At 40.7% G+C, this 26,746-nt stretch overlaps 2 protein-coding genes across 2 annotated transcripts; both read right to left on the bottom strand.

Moving 5' to 3' along the window:
* Nucleotides 1–1,174: 1,174 nt before the first annotated feature.
* On the bottom strand, nt 1,175–11,225 carry mgat3a (beta-1,4-mannosyl-glycoprotein 4-beta-N-acetylglucosaminyltransferase a). The gene is made up of 3 exons (XM_017481913.3): nt 11,049–11,225; nt 3,224–3,458; nt 1,175–2,672 (listed from the first exon to the last, which is right to left on the bottom strand). Exons 2-3 carry the CDS (start codon nt 3,455–3,457, stop codon nt 1,416–1,418), a joined length of 1,491 nt encoding a protein of 496 aa, XP_017337402.1. The 5' UTR covers nt 3,458; nt 11,049–11,225; the 3' UTR covers nt 1,175–1,415.
* A 4,478-nt stretch (nt 11,226–15,703) lies between these two features.
* On the bottom strand, nt 15,704–26,274 carry hspbp1 (HSPA (heat shock 70kDa) binding protein, cytoplasmic cochaperone 1). The gene is made up of 8 exons (XM_017481959.2): nt 25,996–26,274; nt 25,035–25,148; nt 22,567–22,762; nt 22,262–22,486; nt 22,016–22,171; nt 21,848–21,944; nt 20,084–20,195; nt 15,704–16,041 (listed from the first exon to the last, which is right to left on the bottom strand). The coding sequence occupies exons 2-8, from the start codon at nt 25,146–25,148 to the stop codon at nt 15,961–15,963; spliced, it is 981 nt and encodes a 326-aa protein (XP_017337448.1). The 5' UTR covers nt 25,996–26,274; the 3' UTR covers nt 15,704–15,960.
* Between the last annotated feature and the right edge of the window lie 472 nt (nt 26,275–26,746).

Below are 26,746 nucleotides of genomic sequence, written 5' to 3'. Positions count from 1 at the left end.
TTGCAGACAGTTTTACTTCCTTCTATAAAAAAAAAATCTGCAGATATAGACTTAATGTGGGAAAATGAGCTAGAATTGGTTCTATATTCAGGATATTTTCACTACCTTAAATTCTTCTGATCACACACACACACACACACACACACACACACACACACACACACACACACACACAATGTGACATAAAAATCTGTCTCTGTCCTCTGGTAATAGTGAGCATTTTGGCATTTGGTCCCAAGCCTCTTATGATGGTTGTCCCAGTGGTCCCAGTGACATTTTCCAGTGGGACGGTTGTCCCAGAGACAAAACCCAGTGAAAGGCTTGGATCCTGTTTCTGCTCCCTCTGTGAAAAAGGCTCGGTGTTTTCTCGCACTGCAGTAGCCTTTGTTTGGACAAAAGTGAGGAGGAAGTCACCTCCTGACAGCCTGGCATCTCTCCACTCACTTGGGTAAAGGCCACTATCCATTTGCTTGGATAAAGACAGCTAACCACTCACCTGGATAAAGACAGATAACCATTCACCTGGGTAAAGGAACTTAGACACTCACCTGGATAAAGGCCACCAGACACTTGCTTAGGCCAATAGTTACACACCCGATTAAAGGTAACTAGAATCACACCTGGTTAAAGAAATTAGTCACTCACCTGGTTAACTAGTGACTTGAATAGTTAAATGTAACTAGCCGCTCAACTGGTTAAAGGCTACTAGACACTTGTTTAGTTAAGCTTAAATAGCTACTCAACTGGTTAAAGGCCACTAGGCACTCACCTGGTTAATAGTGAATAGCCAATTGCTTATTTCAAGATAACTAACCCCTCACCTGTTTATTTAATAGAGAACTGTATTACTTCAGTTATTAGTACATGGCCGCTAGCTAAATAACTTATTATTAGCCCAAGGCAGTTAACTGTCTGGCATTCATACAACAAGGAAGAAATAAAACAAGGAACTAACTGCCAGTTTTTTTATGAAGCTAGCTGATTAGCTGGTTATCCATCAGCTTAATGGCAGCAGTTTAATATCACCAAAGTTCATGAACAGGTTGTTCACGCAGGGCAGATAAATAATTATCCAATTACTAACAAGGGGCCAGGGCAGTGGCACTGATATAATCTTATTCATCTTCATTATGTCAGTGTGTGAAATCAGGATGAATAAAGAACCAATATGAAGTCGGATTAAAACATTTATATATGCACGAGAGCTTACATGCAGCAGTACACTCCTACTGTACTAGCTTTCATTTACTATTCAAAAAATATTATGTTCAGTAATCATTTCTGCTTAAGTACCAACTTTGATGAAGCAAGATAAAATGGCCTTGCAGGGTTCAATTACTTGACCAAAGATGAATTAGCATTTTGGGGTATTCCGGCTATCAGGTAGACATTATGTCATACTTTGCTGCTCATTTTTACCCCTTCACATATGGATTCTCTAACAAATAGCGATACGTCTCATAATTATTCAGCAGATATTTGGGAGCAAACATGTGCTCTTTAGGGTCTGCTAGAGGATAGCTTGATACTGTCCCATCAAACCAGCCACCAGTTCGTATTAACTCCCTGATGTAACTCAGTTTCCGTTTCTCCTCAAAGTCTCCCCAGCGAGGAAAATCTCCATTTTGTGCAGAAACAAGTTTATAATAAATTCCCTCTGGTGTGAAGCACCATGAACAATGCCATCCTGCGTAGTGAACCGGGCTTCCGATGGACCACGGCATTAGAACTTGTCCTGACTTCTTTTCGTACTCCCGGACACCCAACAAGGTGTAATAATTCCGCCGTCGTAGCAGAATCCCGTCCCCTCTATAGACTGAAAGAAGCATGCCTATGGTGCATCCGGATAAAATGTCCAGCGTTCCCGGCTGCTTCCAGTAAAATCCATACAAGGACTTCCGCATGTGAATCCCAAATGGTTCTGTCCAGCCATCGTAGAGTTTGAGGAAAAGCATTCCTTCCCGAAGCGGAATCTCGTCTGCGTCGTCCAGAATGAACACATCGTCAGGTCTCAGACCTTGAACCCTTTTCAGTCCGTTTTTGGTCAAGAAGGTGCGCAGGTAATCGTCTGCAATCCAGCCATCAGCTCTGCCTCCTTTGGGAAAATGGTCCAGGAAGACGTAGAGGATTTTGTCCTTCACGTAATCGAACGTTCCGTTGAGGAGGAGTCGAAGGAAGTTCAGGGGTTTGGCTTCACCATATGCACTGTAGTTCGACTCACACACCAGAAAGAGATCCACAGCACCTGCTAGTTCATGAAACCTGGCATGCAGCATGTCAAACTCATGATTGATGTTGATCGCATTTATGATTCGACGTGGAACCTTCCTGGGCTTCAGGTGTGATTTGGTGGGAAGATTTGAGTGTTGCACCACTGTTGGAATGCCACAGTTAGGGCCGTGCCAACCTTGGTGACAAACGCAATATGGGTGATCTTGAGGAATGGTTCCATTTTTTCCACGTTGCTCCAAAAGCACACTTTGAGGTTCACCAACCATGGCATCTCCCAGCTTATTTGATTCCATTTCTGTCCCTTCAATGAAGCACAGCACTTTGTTCTCAGTGTGGCTGAAGTAGGGTGTGGGATCATTCTGCAGAATGTACAATCGTTTTGGAAGATCCCCGTGTGGACCTGAGGGGTTTAGCAGGAGCAAATCTTCTTCTGGTGGGTTCTGTAAGAATAAGCAAAGCCAACATCTATGAATATCCAAATTTCTGGTAGCAGAAAGTCAAGGTGACAATTCTAAAGATATTTTACAATTCTTCCAGGGTGTCTAGTCGCACTGGTGTACAATTACAATATATTGTGAAATGGCCACATGTGCCACATCCCTACAGTAATAAATCACCTGACATGACAACAAAAGGTCTCATTTAGAGTTGACGATAATCCCAATAATCTAGAGGCTAAGAACCCTTCATGCACTGCAAAAATAAAACAGAATACTTTCCCTTGTTGTTAGAGTGGTGCCCTCAAGAGTACATTGGAGTACATCAAGAGTTGTTCCTTTAGTAATTATCTTTTACCGGGTAAGGTGCATGTGGTGTAACCCAAAACTTTAAAGGTTCCGTTATGTACCTTACAATTAAAAACACTGTAAACTAAAGATTCAAAGGGGTACCCTTGATGGTACCTCACCAGCAACAATGAAAATTGCACTCTATTTCCTGTATTTCTGGGAGTTTTTAGTAGTGCATGGTTGGTCAGTGAAACTGACTTTACCTTCCTACGATTTGCCTGCAGCCTAATTGCCTTCTGCTCATAAGTGTCAGAGACGAGGGTTGCACTCAATGTGTCTTGCCAGAGTACGCCTGTGAATCCTGACAGTCGAGAGCTGTAAGTGGACAGTCCCTGCAGCAGAGCTTCCTGATAAAGAGTTTTATAACAATACAACATAGAGAGCAAACAAACTCCGGCTGTGCAGAGTATTATGCACCGGTGCCTTCTGACTTTCATCCTGAGAGAGAGAGAGAGAGAGAGAGAGAGAGAGAGAGATATCACAAACATTACAGTAGACTGTACGTGTCATTCCTTTTTACCAGGTATGTTGCCTGTAAAAATAATTTTTTGCAAACTTCACCAAACCAAAAAAATCCAAACCAACACTACACACATCTCACACATCCTGAGCAGAGTTTTACAGAGTTTTCAGCTCGGTACTTCTTCCTGTTCTTGCCGGTTACTGGACACTGAGCTCTCACTCAACTCTATAATCTAATAAAGCTTTGCCCTGCAGTATGACACTGTCTCGCACCGCTGCACTCATCTCACACTGCTGCATTCTGACATTACCACAGTAACACCGTTTAGCTGCTAATCAGATTTTCCCATTTAACACACCTCAGGTTATTTTACGACTAGGAAAGGAAACAATATGCCTCTATGTTTTACAGCCATATGAACAAATGTGACTAGATTGAGAATACCACTTCTCTGCTCCTGAAAGGTTGATTAACCATTCTGAGGCTCTCCCCTCTGATTTTCTCCCTAATTTATTCTTCGCCAATCCTTACCTGCCGGTTAGGTCTCCCCATATCATACAACAGATACCAGCCCGGGAGTGTGAAGGCTAACATGTGCTTCTTCCAAGACACACCAATGCATCTTTTCAAACTGCTGCTCATACTGCATCACGGGGTGATGTAACACACTCAGAGGAAAGAGCTATTTACGACTGTTTATAGCTGATATAATGTGACAACGAACTTGTTTTTTGTTCACATTAAATGTAACTATAAACTGATTAAGCATGAATTTATTCTGAAAGTAATTAATAATAACAACACAATCACCTACAGTAAAGGACAATTTTCTCAGGGTGTGTGTGTATGTGTGTGTGTGTGTGTGTGTGTGTGTGTGTGTGTGTGTGTGTGTGTGTGTGTTTAGAGTGTATTAAGGGATTGGTTACAATGACGCTTTTCTTCTTGAGGTCCTAGCCACTGAGACATATTTCTCAAATGTCTCAGTACATACAAAAGCGCTCTCTCTCTCTCTCTCTTGTTATGGTAACTCTACTATAGTAATATAAAAAACTACAGTCATTACTCTAGTAAATTTTCTACACCTGCACTATACTGTACTACAATATGTGTGACAAGCTTCACAGCACAGGTGAATATTGTAAACCTTTGTAGTACATTCTAATGAACAACAGAACACACTGAGGTACCCCATAGTATTCTATAGTAACTCTAATATTTCAAACACTGTTTATCAATTCACTGTAGTCCCTGTAATTAGTGTACATTAACAAAGTGTAGTAAATATTATTACAGTTTACCATAGTAAATACTAAAGAATACTGCAGTACTTTTTCATGTGGGCTTTTGCCACGAAAGCCATGAAAACATCTGTGTAAAAAGTAAAAAAAACATTATTTATGTCACGTAATGGAGGTTGAGACGGATGCAAGTGCAGATCCAGGCAAAAAAATCCAAATCATGAAACAGGCAAGGCAAAGCACGAAACAAGAAACAAGCTCAAAAACCATGAACCAAAACACAAAGAACAAAGCACAAAGGTGGTAACACTCAATACTTCGCATCGAACGATGAGACATGAGGGGTTTAAATGGCAAATGTAATCAAGGGTGAACAAGACTGCTGAGAGTAATGAATACACATAAGAGAAACAACCAATAACAATACAGGGGTGGAGACAGGACATAATCCATAACAAAACACAGGTGTCAAAAGTAAACAAAGTCAATGTCATTAAAAAACCTGAAAGCAAGGGGAATTCGTGACAGAGCCCAACCCCAAGGAAGGTATTCCTGGAGCGCCAAAAAACACTCCTTCCCCTCCACTCCCTTCCAGTCCTGGACCTCTGGGTAAAAAGTCTTCACAGCCCTTTCAGGTCCCAAAGCAGGCATTGTCAAACAAATAGCAGGCTCCTCAAGGACTTTGCAGGCTGAACTTGGTTGGAACTTGAACATGGGTTGGGAGGCTGTTTCTTCGACCTCAGGCAAACTTGACGTGGAAGGTTGCCACGTTGACCTCTGGCTAGAGCTCGGCAGGTGAGACCACCCCGTGAGTCTCAGGTTGGAGCTCTGGAGTCGAGGTCGCCACATTGACCTCTGGCTGGTGCTCTACAGGGGAGACCACCTCGTGAATCTCAGTATGAACCCCAGCCACTGCCTCTGTTCAGGATTGGGGTGCGCTAGGCTCAAAAAATGTAACTGGTAGAAAAACAGAAAATACTCAGGGTAGCCAAAAAATCCATTGCAAGGCTCTGGGGGATCCATGGCAACCCACTGAGGAAGCTTGACTGAATTGTGTCTCAGTATGGTGTTCTTTATTACCTTGCCATGATGTCTCCTTCACTTTTCTGCTGCATCCATGGTGTAGGCAACGTATTCTGTCACATAATAGAGGTTGAGATGGATGCAAGTGCAGGTAAGAGCTTTATTAGATGAGAGATAAGCGAACAAATCCAAATCATGAAACACAGACGTGGTCAGAACAGGCAAAGGGTCAGGTGATTGGCAAACAGGTAGGAAACAGGCAAGGCAAAGCACGAAACAAGAAACAAGGTCAGTGGGGCAGTGGTGGCCCAGTGGTTAAAGGCTCTGGGTTACTGATCAGGAGTTCAAGCCCCAGCACTGCTAAGCTACCACAGTCGGGCCCTTGGGCAAGGCCCTTAACCCTCAACTGCTCAGTAGTATAAATTAGATAAATGTAAGTCGCTCTGGATAAGGGCATCTGCCAAATGCTGTAATGTAAATGTTAATCAGTTGCTGTAAAGAGGGAATTTCCCCAATGTGTTATCAATAAAGTTTATATTATCTTAATCAAAAACCATGAACCAAAACCCGAGGAACAAAATACAAAGTGGAGCAAAGAAAAAGAAGGGGTTTAAATGACAAATGTAATCAAGGGTGAACACAAAACAGCTGAAGCTAATGGTGACACATTAGGGAAACAACCAATAACAATACAAGGACAGAGACAAGACATAAACCATAACAAAACACATGTGTCAAATTTAAACAAAGTCAATGCCACAAATAAAAGGAAACGCGCGCTCACGCTTCAAACTTTGGAGCGCACTGCCTAGTCCCATGCTAGCGCGATGCAAAATCGTGACAATTTTTGCTATCGTTTTTTTTTTATTTTTGGCTCCTTTATAGGAATAAAACCTGTTTTTCCTTTTTGTCTTAGACTACGGTGATGTTGTGTACATGACTGCCTTCACACAGAGTCTGTGTACACAGTGTATATACAGCATACCATGCTTTACATTTTATCAATGACTGGAAAATACACTACACACCACTGTGAACCGTACTGTAGAGATCAATGGCCATCAGAATACAGTACGTGCACAACCAAACTCACTTTAATTTACAATTCTATACCAAGACCTGTCCCTCCTATGTTTATTCATCTCTTTTAAACACACAGACGGCTAGCTTATGAGGTCTGGTGACTCATATCACTTACTGATTGTGTAACGCCATATCACTAACGTATAGGAAAAGACACTTTTAGGTTTAATCTTTGGTCTCATTTACAGTTGAATCCCTGAGGTTTATTGAGCAGTAGCAACATGAAAACAATAAGAAAGAGAGAATATAATATATAATAACAAGAGAAAATCAGATCTCTCCTTACTATTTACATCATTTCCATTGAAACAGAATTTATTTATTTTTCCCTTAGAAACAAAAGGCTCAGCGCTTTCTCCACACAACAGTAATCTCACATTTTAAAGGAAATAGTTAAAGGAAAAGTATACTAGGTGTCAAGGGTTTTTTTTTTTTTTTTTTTTTTTTTTTAAATACAGCTATAAAAGTGTTTGAGTATGCAAAGAAAAATACATTTTTATCAATCATTTCGAATTGTATCTGGGCAAGAGATTTCAGACTATTTTAATCATTTAATTGTAACTCTTTGGCCAACGCTTGGAAAATATAATAATAAAAACTTTATGCAGTAAATGAACCAGTGAACAGACAGAAAAGCTTTTGTTACATTTCAGTTAGCAACTTTCCAGGTGGACGTGCGGTTTTAATTTCAGTTAAACCTTTTTTCTCCCTCGTTCGTCACAAATGTTTGTCACAAAGTTGTGTTCATACCTAAATGATGAAATCACTGTTAAATATCCGGCAATATTGAAGAGAACCTGTTAAAGCAAAGAGATTTTTCTCTGGGATTAGTGAGTGAGAGGTGGAAGGGTTGAACTAGTGTCTTTCGTAGAGTTCAGGAGTTTAAAGATGGTTTGAAAACAACAAGGGGGGGGGGGGGGGTGAGCTGGGCTTGAAGCAACCTGAGGAAATCCAATCAATCATTAAAACACTAGAATATGAAATTATATCCTGAGTATAAGTAAACAGACCATAATAATCAGCTAGTCTTTAATCGTGCAAAAGAAGCCCTGAGAGAAGCGTGTAAACTAACATCGCATTTAAACACTGACTTTATCCCCTGCTGTAAAATCTGTCCAACTGCACGCGTTCACTTCTTTCCATCTCACTCGTCCTTGCAGACGAACTCTATGCATTTGCATCTTTGTCATTTGAATGTCCTGCACATTTTGCAATTTTGTGATGCATGAAGCCTTTAAAATGAGATGTCCAGCTGTCTAAAATCTGACTGAAGATATTCTTATTGTTCAACATGCCATGATGGTGTGCATTCTGTTAAAACTCTAACAATTAATACGCACGTGTTAAGTCACTTCATCTCGGCAGGTTTCAGTTAATAAAAGCACAGTTCTGGACTGAATAAATAAACAAGTAAACACTCTTACACTCATACACCACAGCGTCTTGCCAACAATCGCAAATTCTATTTATTATAGAATGGCAATTTTTGTCTGTTTATAGTTACATTTAATGTTGTGAAAGTTAGTTCGTGTTCTCACTTATGTTATAGCAGCTTTAAACAGTCTTTCCCAAAAAACTGCAAAGAAGCATAAACTCCTCTGTCTGTTTTTCCAAGAATAACTATATACTATTTGTCCGTTTATAGTTACATTTAAACAGGTTAGTTCCTGTTGTCACTTATGTTACAGCAGCTATAAATAGAGTTCCCTCACCAGCCCTTTAACTTTATTCTCTTTCCACAAAGAAGCGTGAACTCCTCCGACCCGAAGATGTTGGAAAACTTAAACTCACAGCTTTACCTCTGACTGTTCCAAAGCGCTTACACTGGAGACTCCTTCCTTCCGTACACGACTCATAAACACATTTCTCCTTACAGATTATCTTCACCACATCAATGATTTTTTAAATCGGTTTATTATCAGCGGAGCGTCCGCCGCCGCCCTGCGAACGAGCTGTCGCTATAGAAACGATAACGAATTAGAACAAGCGCATTAATATAAACCTGCGCTACTGTCCGAGCCGCTGTTCTAGAAAACTAATCAACACCTTTGACCAGTCAGAGTACAACGGCGCTAAATGAATGTCGAATCAAATGGATAAAAACTATGCGTTGTCTTGTAATAAATGAATAATAGTCATCTCTGGTGAACTGCTATGGTATATGAGGAATAAAACACTTGGGGAAGTGCTGCTATAAGAAAAATTACTTCTCCGCTTCATCAATCAATATGTAACAGCAACATGCCGAATGTTAATTATTGACTTTTTTCAAGCATTTATTACACCTGATATGACTATGGTGTGACTGGCTGCTTGTGTTGCATGTGGTGTGAGGTGTTGGTTCAACATGGCCGTTTTACTTCCTGTTAGTGAGTAAATCATCAACCCCCCCTGAGCAGATCTTACCAGCATACATCCACATCATCTGATATTAGCATGGTGTGTTCAAACAAAGACGTGTCCCTGAGCTCTGGCCTCATAACCATCAGCGCAGTGTGTGTGCACACACCAGGGTTTGGTCATTTATCAGCCTTCTAATCATCTGTAAAAAATGCACGTGACGTGTGCAGCACGAGAACTTCCTCCCAGGCTTGTTTTGATTGCTCCATGGGATTCTCGGTGCAGGTTTGTTTAAGTAACAACTTCTGATGGCGTCTGATTTCTCCACATCTAACTGAAAGGTTCCTCAACAACCAACAGGGGTGAATACTTGTGCAAGATCACATTTTATTTTGCAAATCATTTTGTGAACTAGATTGTCTTTTCCCACCACCACGTCAGCAGTTTTGTGTGTAGGCTCATGACCTAAAATCTCAGTTTCAATTCCTACAGTGTATAATAAGCTGATCACCTGGGCATTATGCTGTAATATGCAAATCAGCTCCCAAATGTCAACTCTCGCTCGACTTCCTGTTCTGTATGTCACTGTCAGAGGTATCGCATGACAGATCTTCGAAAAAGATGATATTGCTTCTTTTTTTGCTTAGCTTCCTCATAGTTACTGGTTGTGTTGAAACACAAAGGAACGGGCGTGACATCCTTTTGAAAAATGCTGTGGATCAGGACAGTTCACAGGTGATTGACTCTGGACGTGAAATGAATTCATTAATGAGTTAATTATCCCAATCCTGCAGGATGAGTAAATTAGCCATTAGAATGACAGCTCCAGCGGGTTTAAAACCTCATTTATTTTCGCACATGCCACAATATCATAACTTTAATAGAAATCTATAAATGCGTTTATGACACGGTAACAGTTTGTGCAGTTTGCCCGTGTTCACGTTGAACTGTCTGGATGCAAGAGTTTTTATTACAGGCCTAGATGCAAATACGGGTATTTTTGAAACTGAAAATGTTCGGATCGCGATCTGCCCTGAGAGATTATGCAAAAGGTGTTCGATACACTTTCAAAATCTTCTCCAGGGTAATTATAGTTACAATGGTGTACTCCGGTGTGGTTTGGAGAGATTGGATTTCGCTCTCTTTTAGAGAACCATGTGATACCTTAATCTGTTTTTTATCCAATTTCAGTATTCTTTTATTTAAGGTTATTGTTCGTGACACTGTACGATATCCCAATAAAATCCTGGCCCATTTCCATTGCAGACTGTGTGATAGCACGTGTCTCTTGTAATGTCGTCAAACTGGAATGTTTTCATAGACTCAGACGTGCTTTAAAAGAAATGTGGGTGGCAACAAAAAAAAACCAGCCAAACAGTGTAAATGATATTAGATTACAAACGAGATCCGTTCGAAAGTTTGTGCCCCCTTTCTGAGTGTAGTATAGATATCATTTACCTCTGACCTCTTTCACATATTCTTATCAGATGTTCGGTCATTTCACTTACGTTCTTACCCACATTCCACCCACCCACTCTCTCGCTCTCTCTCTCTCTCTCTCACACACACACACCTGCATTATAATTCATTATAGTTCACCCACAGACCTCACTAAGATGTTGCAAGGGAGATCCAAAGTTAACTTCTTGTATTTTAAAAAAAAAAAAAAACATTTTTACTTTTGCAGCTGTCTGTGTAAGAGCGATCTCCAGCTGAACTGACCTTTGTGAAATACAGGAAGCTGTCAGTAATGCACTGCATTTCATGTAGAATTAGTTGTTTTTACACACACACAGCATTGAACTGACCACCAATCACACACAGAAAGAGAGACCGAAACAGACAGAGTAAAAGCAGTGAAGCTCCCTCTCTGTATCTTACCTGGCCAGGTATGTCGGCAGCCTTGCCTCGTCACTTGTCTCACCATCCACATTGCCTGCAACACAACACAACACACCCCAACACCGTCTGACGCGTGCACACAAAGCAACAAGAGAAAGAGAGAGAGAGAAAGAGAGAGACAGCGAGTAACGTGTGGGGTGGAGACTAACCTCTTACTTCCTCTTCTCTCTGATTATCTGTCTTTCTCTCTCTCTCTCTCTCTCACACACACACTCACACAGACACACACACAAGTGCCAAATTCTAACCTTTTTCAGTTCTGTCTTCAAGGTTTTTTTTTTTGACAATTTAATGATTTATTCATTTTGAAGAATGTGTCCTTAGATTTTAACACATAATTGTGCGAGCACTAGTTCTAAATAGTTCTTGTCCAAAACCGCACAAAGAAAAAGAAAAAGGAAGAAAGTTTGTGAAGGCATGAAGGAGGCGTGGCCTGTGTGTTAGTCTCAGTGAAGGAGATGTGGCCTGTGTCTGTAAGTCTAAGTGAAGATGTCTAACATATCTAATTACCAAACTATATCTTCACTTATTAATTTATTGTTTTTTGGGAGTTTTTTTTTTTTTTTTACTATTTTACCATTATTTCTTGGTAGTTTTATAAAGATAAGTGTGTAAGCATATAAAGACCTTTTAATTTAGTATCCACCTGTGAAAGAAAGACACCTTCAGAGTTGTACAAGAACTCCAGTGTAAGATTTCCATAAATGGAAAAGAGATCTGTTGATGTGAGAATTTACAGCTCTTAAAACAAGTACAGATCTCAGTCCTGAGTTCTGAAAGTTCAGATTCTGAATATAATCCCATAAAAATGTCTTGTAATCGTACATTCCTGGAGGACTACAGTGTTGTACAGTCAAGTGTCTTATCCTGTTTAAACACAGCTGATGCATTCAGCATGTTCACTCAGGTGTGCTGGAGCAGGGAAAATGACCATCTGTAATTTGCACCTTTGGCTGGAACAGTGTGTTTTGTAACCACAGAGCCTTAGTAACAGCTATAAACAGACACTCCCTCGCCAGCTCCCACCTGTGTCCATCCAGTTGGCCTTTTACTGATAAAATGGTGTGCGTGGTGATGTCATCCTTTAAAAGAAAAACAAATTGTCGCATAAGTTTTGGTATGGCAAACGAAATCTGCCCTTGAGCCATTTCAACACATAATTTTGTGTATATGGCAAATTGTGGCTCTTTTGCATGTCCTCAAATCTTTGTAAAATGGAGAAAGTGTTGAGACAATTAAATGAGATTGATTAGCTTACTTTCATTTTAATTTCACAAATAATTGCAGTTGTAGGAAATATCAGAGGACGAGTTCAGAATGGAGCAGCTGCTTGTCTGATAGGGCTCCAAGCATGCTGAAGACCATGGGCATGGGCAAGTGCGCATACTCAGGTCGTTACCATGGAGATATAAACAACCCGTTGTCACACGCCGTCGTCACACGCCGTGGCGCAAGCTGCCAAAAAATGTATATTTCTTACTGAAATACTTCATATTTATTTGAAAACAAACCATTTTTTTCATAATGTTACAGTTGGACTTTTTGTAGCAGAAAACAATACTCGGTATGTCATTTGTTATTTATCTTTACATTCTTGTCAAAACATCTCAGTAATAAATATAACGGGATAGTTAGAACTGAACTGCCCTGCCCATGGGGGAGGTAGTGTTGGAGAGCTGCGCCCATCGCAGGTCGCCACTGACCACCGGTTCTCACCCTGTTCAAGCTGGCATCCTGTATCAAGTACAGTGTAGTGGGGGAAACTTTCGGGCAGGGCCGTCGCGAGTGGGGTGAAAGGCGGTGACAATTATAAGGGCCCCCAATGCCCAGGGGGCCCCACTAAATGCAGTATTTATGATATATATAAAGGCCCCTACTCTATGAGTAATTTATTTATATATAGCTTGTACGCCTGAGAGTTTAAAGATGTTCACAAAAACATGCAATTTCATGAAAGAATCTTGCCAAATATCTCCTCTCCCCTCCCTGAAAATGGTTTAGTCACCAGCAAGAATGTTGTTTGTGGACTACAGCTCAGCATTCAACAACATAGTGCCCTCCAAACTTGACGTTAAGCTCCGGGCTCTGGGCTTAAACAGCTCGCTGTTCAGCTGGGTTTTGGACTTTGTCACGTAGATGCCAGGTGGTCAAAATGGGCAACATCATCTCCTCACCACTGAACTTAATACCAGAGCTCCGCAGGGCTGTGTTCACAGCCCACACCTGTACTCGTTGTACATACATGACTGTGTGGCCACCCACAGCTCCAACGTCATTGTCAAATTTGCTGACGACACGACAGTGGTAAGCCTGATCACAGAGGATGCCGAAATGGCCTATAGACAAGTTATGTTCTCTAACACACTGGTGCCAGGAGACCAACCTCTCTCTAAAAATCAACAAGACCAAGGAGCTCATGGTGGACTTTAGCAGACAGGACAGAAAGCCCAGCTCCATCACAATCAACAGAGCACCAGTAGAAAGGGTCAGCAGCTTCAAGTTTCTCGGGGTCCACGATCTCCGGGGTCATCTCCGATGACTTAAGATGGTCTGTCCATACAGAGACCGTAGTAAACGCCAGCGGCTCTTCTTCCTAAGACGTCTGAAGAAGTTTGGGATGAGCTCCAGCATCCTCAGATCGTTCTACACATGCACTGTGGAGAGCATCCTGTCTGGCTGCATAACCGTCTGGTATGGAAACAGTACGGCCCTCAACTGAAATGAGCTGCAGAGAGTAGTACTTATATCTCAGCATATAGTTGGAGGTGAGCTTCCCTCCCTCCAGGACATCATCACCAGACGGTATATGAGGAAAGCTCAGGGCATCATTAAAGACCATCCAAGTCATGCACTGTTCTCATTGCTACCACCTGGTAGACAGTATCACAGCATCAGAACCCGCACCAGCAAATTGAGGGACAGCTTTTCCATCAGACCATCAGGTTACTAAACTGTTGAGAACACCCATACCCAAGGACCTGAACACTTATTCACTGGACTCAAATGTACTCCAATCACTCCATACCAACATCAGTCTATACCACATACCATGAATACATGAACACTTGCATCTATCTGTATTGTATATTGTGTAATATGTACTGTGCTGCATGTTATTCAATAAAATTTTATTTGTATAGCATTTTTTACAATGGACATTGTCTCATTATTGTATATTCTACATTGTATTTTCAGAGCATTATACTGTACATGGTTATTTATGTGCACTGTATTCTGTAATTGTATAGTCTGCTGTAATCCTGTATTCTATATCGTTTTATGTATGCTGTACACTTGTTACCGTGTTGAGTGTACTTACTGTGTTGTATGTACAATTGCAATGCCTGGAACTTGCATCTAAGCTTTTCAGACTTCACTTGGGGTTGCTCAAGTTCTTTAAAAATAAGCTGACTGAACTTGCACCCCATTTATGGATATGAAGAAACAAACATAATTGTGGCGAGTCATCAGAAATGTGATCAAAAGAAAAAAATGTGTAAACCCAGCCTAATTAGATCATTGCTTTAGTACTGTATAAAAGCATGAACATTGACTGTACTCATCAGATGATCTGCAGACATCTCAGCTTTTATAATTCTTCATTAAGAGTCTGATTTTTGGCATCTTAAACCCCTGGACTCTTGAGAGATTTTTATTTTGGCTAAGGTGATTTTCCACAAGCACATGCTTCATGGCCTCACCACGTCCTTTCTAAGGCATCATTCCTGTTGTCATTTTTTCTTGCTGGATCTCTTTCTCTATTTCTCTATTTCTCTCTGAAGAGAATTTTTAGTAACACAGAATATCAGTTGCTATGATCAAACTACTGGAAGGAAAGCTACCTGAAGAAACAAAGTCATCATTGTCTTACCATCATTTCATTAATAAATTCTCAAACAAACACCATCATAACATCACGATTTTGTCATTGTTGTCCCTTCATAATATGTACAGCCACTTGCCTGTCTGTCCTAGGAAATTTTTTATATGGTCATTGTTTCCTGTTCTTTTTTCCCTCCATTTCCACAGTATTTGTTTACCCTCACCGGTCACTGGATGCTCCTTTTTGTTTGTTGTTTGCATGTGTAAATATTTCAGGGGAGTGGTGGTGGTGTTTTTTTTGCTTCGTCCCTGTGTTTTGCTTGTCCAGTTCTGATCCTGCAATCTCTTTTCTGAATTAACCTAAACACTCAGAGCACACGCGCACACACACGATTTCTGACATACCCATCATCTTTAGCATGGAACTACAAACGAGGTCATGAAAGTGTTTTAAATACAATTTAAACATTTGAACACTTACCCACCGTGGAACACGAGCCTTCTGTTTCTTGTCCAACTCTTTATTGTTTTATTTTATTTCCTTTACATTTTGTTACGTTGTGGTTTGGATTTTAACTGATGCTATAGTTCAGCACTTGGTGAACACAACAGTGACCTTTAGCGATCAGATTTCAGTGTGGCTAACCATTGGCTCATTGTAAATGACTGTGATTAAAATCTAAACCCGGATCTACACTGATACGATAATACGGGTGTGTGGAACCAGTCAGACCAGGAAGAATCAAAAACATAATATAAATAAATAATGCATTTTAACTCACTTCTTGGACTTACAGTGTGCAGTGCGTGTGTGAATGGGCAAAACATGGATTATTTATTATTATTTTTTTAGCCACGTTATAAGCAGAATGTACAATTTGTACGGGAAATTTAAGTCCATGAACACAGGTCTTGTAAAACACAAGCTATGTAAGAAATGAAATATGTGACAAATGTGTGTGTTAAGTTAAGCAAGCACTTGTCTTTTCTCAGTCTCTTTTCTGTCAGGGAGCGTCCTTCACGCTGGCCAATCGCTGCATGGCATTGATTTATGTTGCCCAATAGGAACTCAGCGATCCATCACGTTATCCTCCTGAGGCTGAGATCGGAAACAAGCCGCTCGCAATCGCTCACAAAACTCCACCTCCTCCTGATGAGAGAGAGACAGAGAGAGACTTTTTATCTTCCTTTCCAAACACAAATACATATCTATAAAACTTATACAGTAAAACTATCCACACTGAACAGTCCATGCAGGATTTCGTGGAGGTTTTTTTTTCTTCTTGTGATTGGTGCAGCCAAAAACTCTCACCTGTGCTGTGGCATTTTTGCAAAATTTGTGATGCAACTCAAGTTTTTTTGGTGCTTTTCCCCCCCGGAAAACTACTTGAATTAGCGACACTGCAATTGCACGGAACAGTTTCGCACTGTCTTTCACAGTGAGGTTTGTTGGTAAATGAGACCTTTTAGCTGTACTCATGTTCGACGTACGTGAATCGAAGACTGAATCATTGGCTGAATGCGAGTAGTGATGGCGGCACATGACGAGTCTCGGCCCAAATCTGAGGAAAATCTGCTGTAATTTGGAAAAATTGAAAGCTCCTGCGAGTATTGTGGGAGTTGATTCATTTTGCATTAATTCTTGCGATCGCAAAATTCCTGGAAAGACTGATTGAAGCTCTCAGTGTATTGAACATTGCTGCTAGTCTAACAGAGCTTAAAAATAGTGGTCTAGCACAGGGTCGTAACTTGACCTGGGCATTGAGGGCTGTAGTCCCGAAGATTTTTTCTTTTATCCCTGAATAATTCTCCACTTGGAGCGGTTTGTCTCTACGTAACTGAACGGTCAGTAAAAGAAGATGGAGGTACTATATTTTATTTCTTCAGTGAAAGGAGGCGAGACCAATCAGACAGGGTTTACAGGAAAACGTGGAAACACTCAGGTCTTATTGGCTGACGGTCTCTCAATTCTATCAAAGGCTAACTCACAGTTAGTGTGAGGAAGAATGGATATATGCCGATTTTTTTTTTTTTAGACCAGTAAATGGGTTGAGTTTGTGAACATGATATGAGCAGAACATAAGGACAGATAACGTACTTTGGCACTGTATGAGCTAAACCCAGACAATGAGAGCTTAGCTGTGCCTCCCCTTGGCTGGCGACACCAAATTAGCCTAGTCTCGCGTTAGATAGCCAAAAAGTTTGATATTTTATCAGTCGGGTCGTCCTGCAACCAGTGATAACCCCCGAGGCAGGTTTTATAATAAATCCAACTTTTTGTTCACTTTTCACATTTTTTAAGCAACTAGCCCTCACATGCAAGGAAAATAAAATGCATGGCTCAGTCCCAGATGACCAACAGTCCAGCTAACGCCCATGGTCTAGCGTTTCCTCTCTGGCACAGAATGGGTATTTTGGAGTCGATATGCACCGTGTGTCTATTTGAGATCTCACACAGTTCAATCATGTATAAGAAGGATCCATTATCGTGTGTCCAGGCACGTTTGGTTTGCTTTTATAAACGTGTTTATATGTCCTGTCAGTCTATCATTTGATCATTTAATAGGATTCGCTAGTATGTACATGCCACAGGCCTCCAGTGGTTTTTTTTTTTTTTGCAAAAGTTAATTCCCCCTTCTTTTTTTTTAGGAAGAAGGGGCAAAACTGCTCTTGTGCAACTAGTGGGTAATTCCTCATTATTAATAGACCATTTAAAAAACATACAAATCTGTTTCCAAAGTTTGGCATAAACGTTTAATAAAATTCCAACGGAAGTCCAATCAATTCCCCGTGCTTTGCCCAGTTGAAAGCTGGTGTACCACAATAGCTAGTTCTTGGTGCTCAATGTCCTTAGTTTTTGTAGCTCCTCCCTGCATTGTGGCTCGATGAAATTCGCTCAGTACAGTTTCTTATAAAGGTTTATTACAATCTTCCTTGTTTCAGCTGGTGTTCTTGTTGTAATGTGCTGCCTCAGGTACAGGTCTGGTTATCTATTCCTGGCTGAAGAATTAGGAGGTTGGGGCATCAATGAATCTTTCATGTTAAAGATTTGGGCTCTGATGAGGGCCCCTGCTCATGAAGATAGGAACATGGTGCTGCCTTCTTTACTTCTAACGTGTTCCTCTTCTCTGTGCCATCCTTAGCAATTCCTTAATTTTCCAGTATTGTTATCTCTCTTTCCATTTGATTCTTTAACTGGTGCCCTTTGCTACTGCTTTTTTGTGTATGGTTTTACTGTGTTTTTCCATCCTCCCACCATGTGCCCAAGTGCAACTTGGCCTTTGTGTTGTTGGACAACATAAAATCTACTGTGCCCAACCCATGTGCTGGGGGGAAAAGAAAAAAAACAAAAACAAAACAAAAAAAAACCACATACACACTTACACATTTGTTCCTATCTAATGTAAAATATCTAGTGCTCTTCCAACCACCACCCTTTACTATAGTGGGGTTACTGGCATGCTGTGCCAATTTAGAAACCATTTTCACTAGCTTGTGGCCTATATTCGACGCATAAACAGTTACAAAAAGAAATCCTGTTCCTCCGATTTCTGCTTTTACCATTAAAACTCTAACCTGTTCAAACTCGGCGCTTTGTCTGATACTTGCTCCTAACCTTGCTGAAAATATATTGCTACTTCAGCACTAAAATTTGATCTGCGACTAAGAAAGATTTAGTCTTCGCACCACATCCCCATTCTGTCTCATTGTCTATCACTATGGGTTTCCTGTAAAAATATATATATATATATATATATATAATAATAATAAATACACCAATATTATTTTGTTTAACGAATTAAGCAAGTACAAATCGTCTATTCCTGTCTCTGAGATTAAAAGTTCCTACTCTTAGATTTTGCATAAAGAGGAAAGACAGAACAGGACAGCTGTGAAGTGACTTCAACATTTGATTCTTTAACTTTTAAAGGCGTTTGTCTTCTTTTTCTTTACATAATTTTGGTGCCATAAATCTATTTTGTTGGTTCAGTTTCTTCAAAGTAGCATCACATCTTTGTAGCTTTGATACCAACATTAAAATATATATGTCTGGAAGAGACATCAGCAACACCGACAACTTTTTTCCAAAAGTCTCGTCCAAGAGATGACCGACGTCTTCTTAAGAGTACATCGAAACAGCAACACTACTCTTTATCTTCACAGCAGCAGTCCCAATGCTATTCCTCACCACCATAACACCACACCCACATCAGCAATCTCTAGAACAGTTCCAATATATTCCATGACCATACCAGCTTTCTCCAGGTCATTTCCAGAATTCTCGCTGGCCAATGCACTGCCCTGTGTGACCATTCTACCACCTTCCTCAACTACACTGTCCACCTGCCATGAAGCCTGGAGCTCAGCTGAGTCGGCAGGTCGGGATCTCTGCTTTCTCCTACACCCCGTGCTTTGTGTCGAGCCTTTTATACCAGATGTCTCCAATTTCAAAGCATTTCTTCTTCTCGGTCCTCACACACACTCTCATACACTCACACACACACATAGGATATACCTTCACATGTAATTCTGAAGGAGATCTCTAATGAGGACGTGTTTAGAAACATCAGTACGCGCCACCTGAACAACTAGACATACTTCAGCGATGGGTGTTTACAGTTTTGCAGCACCATTAAACACTGCTTTCTAAACTCCCCAACCAAGAAACCTCACACTTTACATCCTCAAACGGAAGGTGGAGGAGCACAAGGTCTCTGACATCCACCAGCTCCATGATGTCGTCATGGAGGAGTGGAAGAGGACTCCAGTGGCAACCTGTGAAGCTCTGGTGAACTCCATGCCCAAGAGGGTTAAGGCAGTGCTGGAAAATAATGGTGGCCACACAAAATATTGACACTTTGGGCCCAATTTGGACATTTTCACTTAGGGGTGTACTCACTTTTGTTGCCAGTGGTTTAGACATTAATGTCTGTGTGTTGAGTTATTTTGATGGACAGCAAATTTACACTGTTACACAAGCTGTACACTCACTACTTTACATTGTAGCAAAGTGTCATTTCTTCAGTGTCGTCACATGAAAAGATATAATCAAATATTTACAAAAATGTGATAGGTGTACTCACCTTTGTGAGATACTGTGTACTTATATATATATATATATATATATATATATATATATATATAAAAATAACAGGATGTGGTAATGAGTCATAAGGAAGAGATGAGTGTACCTGGCTCTCCTCTCGACCCAGTAGGTCCCGTATCCTCTGGTTCAGCAGCTCCTCAAGACCCAGAGATGGATCTCTACAGTCACACACACCCCTCTCACTGTCCTCTACCAGACTGCACACACACACACACACACTCACACCATCATCATCATTACACACATAGGACAGTATTGACAATAAGGATTCTCAGCCCAAATAACTGGATTCATATTAAAACACACACACACACACACACACACACACAATGTGCCGTGTGTTATTTTTCTTTTCTTCATGTAATCTCAAGATAAAAATAAGTTGTTATAGATAATTAATAATTATGTTGAGATAATGAAAGGTTTTCCCCCCCCCTCATGGTCACAACTTATTATTCTTCATATATTTAGTCACGGTCTTACAGCCCCGAGGTCGTGGGTTCAAACCTGAGCTTCGGGTAACTGTGTGACAGTTAATTATATGTTCTCCCAAATTTTCACTTCGGGATCAAAAGTACCGCCATCCATCCATCTATTTGACTAGGCAGATATCACATCACAAGATCACAAACAACTTTTGTTATCTGGCGATGACATGACAAAAAAAAAACCCTTAAAAGTCAGAAGGGTCATCTGGATTACAAATGACGCACACTCATTACTTAGCACATTTTTACAAAAATGTTAAATGCTGTTTGTAAACCAGCTCTGCACTGTTTGGGAATTCCCACCCTTTCTGTAGAACGATCACTTTTTTGTTTGTAATCACAGCGGGCTGTTTTTAGCCACGCCTCCCATACAGTCTTCACTTACACTACACCAAGCTCTTGAAATATTCGAGAGGTGCACCTTCAGAGCGACTATTGGCCTCGCTGTGGCTTCCCTCACCAGTCTCCATCCTGTACTAGTGTGGGTGTCGAGTTTGTGAGTGTTGAGAGAGAACCTTCTCTAGGTAGTGCAAGGGTGGTGTGATGCAGTTCGCACTTCCTCACTGTTGATCCAACAGTGCTTATTGGGATGTCCAACCTCTTAGATATACCGTAATTTTACACCATATTACTAAATTATAAGATGTATCTTATCTTTAACCTACTTAGTCTTCATTTTCACTCCTTTCCTCCAGATCAAAAGGTCTCTTCACTGCCAGTTCAACTAAGGTGACTTTTGTTCATTTTTTTTTATTATTAATATATATATTTTTTTACATTTTTAAAAAATATTTAAAGGTGATGGCCTTTAAGTCATGATAAGTCAATCATGTCCTTGTTAAGAGAATATCTTTCATCTAGAGCTTCTGGAACCATGGGGGGGTTTAATACCAGAACCGGGTTGAATACTTCTGCACGCAGCATTGTTTAGTTTTTGATTTGCTTTGAAATACTTGTTTACCAATAATTAAATTTAACTTTGAAGACTCACGCTAAGAGAACACAAAAATCCTGACAGGAAGCATGTGTGTGTGTGTGTGTGTGTGTGTGTGTGTGTGTGTGTGTGTGTGCATTTGTTATTCAGACAATTCCAGTCACAAGTCACTGTAAATAAAATAAATAAGCAAGCAGGCAAGTCAATATATGAACAAATAAGCAAGCAGATAAGTAAATAAATTAGTAAATAAATAAATGAGAAAAATAGCTGAATGAATGGATGTAAAATGGATGTACAATCATTATGCTGATGATATATCCATAGCAAGTATTTTACTTTTATAGAATTAGAAATTTATATACACATTTCTGTCTGTGTGCGTGTGAGAAAGAGAAAGAGAGAGGATGCAGTAACATGCACTGACCAGCAGAGGACGCCAAGTACGTGCTCATGTTCAGAGGAGTGTGGAGAACGCAGAACTGCTACCAACTGCTGTACCATCCCCATACACAACACTGTATCTGAGAGAGGGGGAGGGGAGAATGTGATGGCATCCTCATAATAAAACACACACACATACACACATACACACCTCTGTGATCGGGGTGGCTGGTCAGCAGGTTGAGCAGCAGGAAGGCCGATTTGGTCCGCAGTTTCTCACAGTCCGACTGCATCCCCCTCATCAGCACAGAAAATCCGTCATGTGACAGGAAGTCACGCAGCCCCACTTCTTGTTCCCGCACAAGGCCTGTAGTTAGAAGGTGAAGAGTCAGAATTTTATCCAGATAACTAAACCTCATACAGTGACGATATGTGTGTGAGTGTGTGAGAGACTCACAGGACACAGCGTAAAGTGCTTTGACACGCACAGTGGGGTGTGTGTCGTGGTCAGTGAGATGCAGCAGTGTGTGTAGCGCCCCCTGCTGAAGCAAGTACAGCTGCACCTCGGGCATGTTCTGAGCACAGCAGGCCAACAGCTCAGCCGCGCGCCACCGTACACCTGCCTCAGTGTGACACACACATCGAGACACACACACTTCCAGCCCGCCCAGCTTCATCAGGTCTGCAACACACACACACAAACACTCATATAAACCTGTCACATACATTCAAGCAGATTTAATCTCTCTCTCACACACACACCTCTTGCGTTGTCCAGATTGTCACATAGGTCACACAGCATCTCCAGCGCCGCTTCTTTCTCGTCCTCGACCTCTTCATCCTCTCGTCCTTCTCCCTTGTCCTGCAGGAGCACCGACACACACCGTTTCATCTGCTCCACCTCGTCCAGCTGACCCTTACACACCTCGGACAAGGCTCCCCGCAGGAACTCGATCCTCTATACACACACACACATTATATATTATATCATATTATATTATATTATATTATATTATATTATATTTTATATATATATATATATATATATATATATATATATATATATATATATATATATATATATATATATATATATATATTTATTTATTATATTATATTATATATATATAAAATATATTTTTTATATCAAAGGAATGATCCGTCTATAATTTTAATGGTAGATTTATTTGAACAGTGAGAGACAGAACAACCAAAAAAATCCAGAAAAACGCACATCAAAGATGTTATAAATTGATTTGCACTTTAATGAGGGAAATAAGTATTTGACCCCTCTGCAAAACATGACTTAGTACTTGGTTTAAAAACCCTTGTTGGCAATCACAGAGGTCAGACGTTTCTTGTAGTTGGCCACCAGGTTTGCACACATCTCAGGAGGGATTTTGTCCCACTCCTCTTTGCAGATCTTCTCCAAATCATTAAGGTTTCGAGGCTGACGTTTGGCAACTCGAACCTTCAGCTCCCTCCACAGATTTTCTATGGGATTAAGGTCTGGAGACTGCCTAGGCCACTCCAGGACCTTAATGTGCTTCTTCTTGAGCCACTCCTTTGTTGCCTTGGCCGTGTGTTTTGGGTCATTGTCATGCTGGAATACCCATCCACAACCCATTTTCAATGCCCTGTCTGAGGGAAGGAGGTTCTCACCCAAGATTTGACGGTACATGGCCCCGTCCATCGTCCCTTTGATGTGGCGAAGTTGTCCTGTCCCCTTAGCAGAAAAACACCCCCAAAGCATAATGTTTCCACCTCCATGTTTGACAGTGAGGATGGTGTTCCAGGTGTCATAGGCAGCATTCCTCCTCCTCCAAACACGGCGAGTTGTGTTGATGCCAAAGAGCTCCATTTTGGTCTCACCTGACCTCAACACTTTCACCCAGTTGTCCTCTGAATCATTCAGATGTTCATTGGCAAACTTCAGACGGGCATGTATATGTGCTTTCTTGAGCAGCGGACCTTGCGCGCGCTGCAGGATTTCAGTCCTTCACGGCGTAGTGTGTTACCAATTGTTTTCTTGGTGACTATGGTCCCAGCTGCCTTGAGATCATTGACAAGATCCTCCCGTGTAGTTCTGGGCTGATTCCTCACTGTTCTCATGATCACTGCAACATCATGTAAGGTGCAAGATCATGCAAGGTGAGATCTTGCATGGAGCCCCAGGCAGAGGGAGATTGACAGTTCTTTTGTGCTTCTTCCATTTGCGAATAATCGCACCAACTGTTGTCCCCTTCTCACCAAGCTGCTTGGCAATGGTCTTGTAGCCCATTCCAGACTTGTGTAGGTCTACGATCTTGTCCCTGACATCCTTGGAGAGCTCTTTGGTCTTGGCCATGGTGGAGAGTTTGGAATCTGATTGATTGATTGCTTCTGTGGACAGGTGTCTTTTATACAGGTAACAAGCTGAGATTAGGAGCACTCCCTTTAAGAGTGTGCTCCTAATCTCAGCTCGTTAACTGTATAAAAGACACCTGGGAGCCAGAAATCTTTCTGATTGAGAGGGAGTCAAATACTTACTTCCCTCATTAAAATGCAAATCAATTTATAACATTTTTGACATGCGTTTTTCTGGATTTTTTTGTTGTTATTCTGTCTCTCACTGTTCAAATAAATCTACCATTAAAATTATAGACTGATCATTTCTTTGTCAGTGGGCAAACGTACAAAATCAGCAGGGGATCAAATACTTTTTTCCCCTCACTGTATATATACACACACACATATGCATATATATATATATATATATATATATATATATATATATATATATATATATATATATATATATATACATACACACACATACATACATATATTATATTATATATATATACACACACACACACATATACATACACATATATATATCACACATATATAATCAACCTTCAACACATTTAAACAAAAGCTATAAATACGCTGTAAAATGATCAGCATACTTGAACAGTGTAACTAGAAATCACTCAAGTCGCTCGCTCTGATTCATCATTCTTTACAGAGTCGTGCTAAACCTTCAAACGTCACTCGTCAATGAAAACGCAGCTCTGCGAATAAACTGAACGATTGCCTGAAGCTTCGTCGCGCATTACAGCGAACATCTACGAGCTACAATCTAAATTAAAAGGAACGCATGTTCTTCATTTCCTTCTTGTAAACTTTCTGATCGACCAGCCTCGCATCACCAGTTAAACCTTCTCTAATCACAAGTCCCCAGTTACCTCCTGAGACATGGACTCGTTTGTGGTGGGGCCATCGGAGGCGGAGCCAGCTTCAACAGCCAATCGCAGGACTCCCTGCAAATTCTGAGGGTGACGTCTGTTTCCTTCTGCCATCTACACACACGGAGAAAATAATTATGACTGTTGACAAAATCAAAACTCATCCAAAATCACAAGCAGAGAAAAGTACAATGTTTTAAGCTCCGCCCACTTCACAATTACATCATATATGACTTGACATGTAGCCGTCATTATGATATACACATACGTTTCTTTAATAAACCTTCCTTTATAAATCACACTAACTAAAATCAATAAATAAATACATACATGATTTTTCAAACAAGCTGTTCTGTTAGGGTTTACCTCTCGGTGTGTTGTCATAGTGACAAATATTTTTTTCTTATATGAAACGGCTAGATTTACTAGATTTTTATTAAATATGCAAATGTACACATATGTATTTAGATGAAGCCTCATTTGCATATCACAGAAAGGACAAGAAAGTGCAAAATAAAGATTGTCAGCAAACATCTGGTAAATACCAGAGAGAAATAGAGTGCGTAATCTTCCCGTTTTTGTAAGAAAACAAACAAACAAACAAACAAACAAACAAACAAACAAACAAACAAAAACACACACACACACACACACACGTGGGGTCTTGATACGTTGAGCTTATGGGTGCTAAAACTTTTGCGCCTGCAATAAATACATTTCAATGACTACTGTAGATTTTCTAAATGTAGTTAATGATAATAGTTCATAATTACATTTAATTCACACTATTTACACTATATTTTGGCTAGCTTTATTAACCATGCTGCTTCTCTCTCTCTCTCTCTCTCACTCTCACTCACACTCACACACACACACACATACATACATACATACATACAGAAAATGGTTTAGTTTAAGTTACGGTAGTATAATAGTAATGAAGTATAAACCCCAGCCTTACCGTAAGTCGGAATAGGTGTAGGAAGGTGTAGTTACTCTGAGCAGAGCCTCATCACTCCGTTAATTAATACTGATCTAGAACTTTCTCAATGATTCTGGGCCACACGAGCAGCCGCCATCACTGGAACTCGTACCGCGCATGCGCGCACAAACACGCTCCGCGCACGCGCAGTATTCATTCGAACACGCTCCACGTGTATTCAGCCGTAACATTCCACTTTACATTCAGAGTTAAAGTTTGAGAGAACTGCAGAGGCCAGAAATGAATACTAAGGACTGGATATCTTCTTCTTCATCTGGTTTTAATAGCGGGTGGTAAACCAATTTAAGGTGCATTACCGCCACCTTCTGGACTGGAGTATGGGCAGCAGATTGGCAGGAGGGAAAAAACGTTTTAATAACATAAATAAATAAATAATAACTATATACCATACTCAATTACTATGGTCTCTCACTTATCTCAGTATTTTCAGATAATTTATTAGGGGATGGTGCATTTTCCAGATGTTTTCCCAGCAACTTCTCTTGTGCCATGTTTTACTTTCCAATTTCTTCACATACCCCAGCATGTTAGGAAGTTGTGGTCAGAGCACAGGGTCAGCCATTATACAGCACCCCGGGAGCAGAGAGAGTTAAGGGCCTTGCTCAAGGGCCCAACAGTGGCAGCTTGGCAGTGCTGGGGCTTGAACCCCCAACCTTCTGATCAGTAACCCAGAGCCTTAAACACGCACACACACGCGCGTACGTACACA

The sequence above is a fragment of the Ictalurus punctatus genome, chromosome 12, assembly GCF_001660625.3.
Source record: "Ictalurus punctatus breed USDA103 chromosome 12, Coco_2.0, whole genome shotgun sequence".
NCBI lineage: Eukaryota > Metazoa > Chordata > Actinopteri > Siluriformes > Ictaluridae > Ictalurus > Ictalurus punctatus.
The sequence above is the reverse complement of the archived record's forward strand: the minus strand, read 5'-3'. Positions and strand labels throughout refer to the sequence as shown.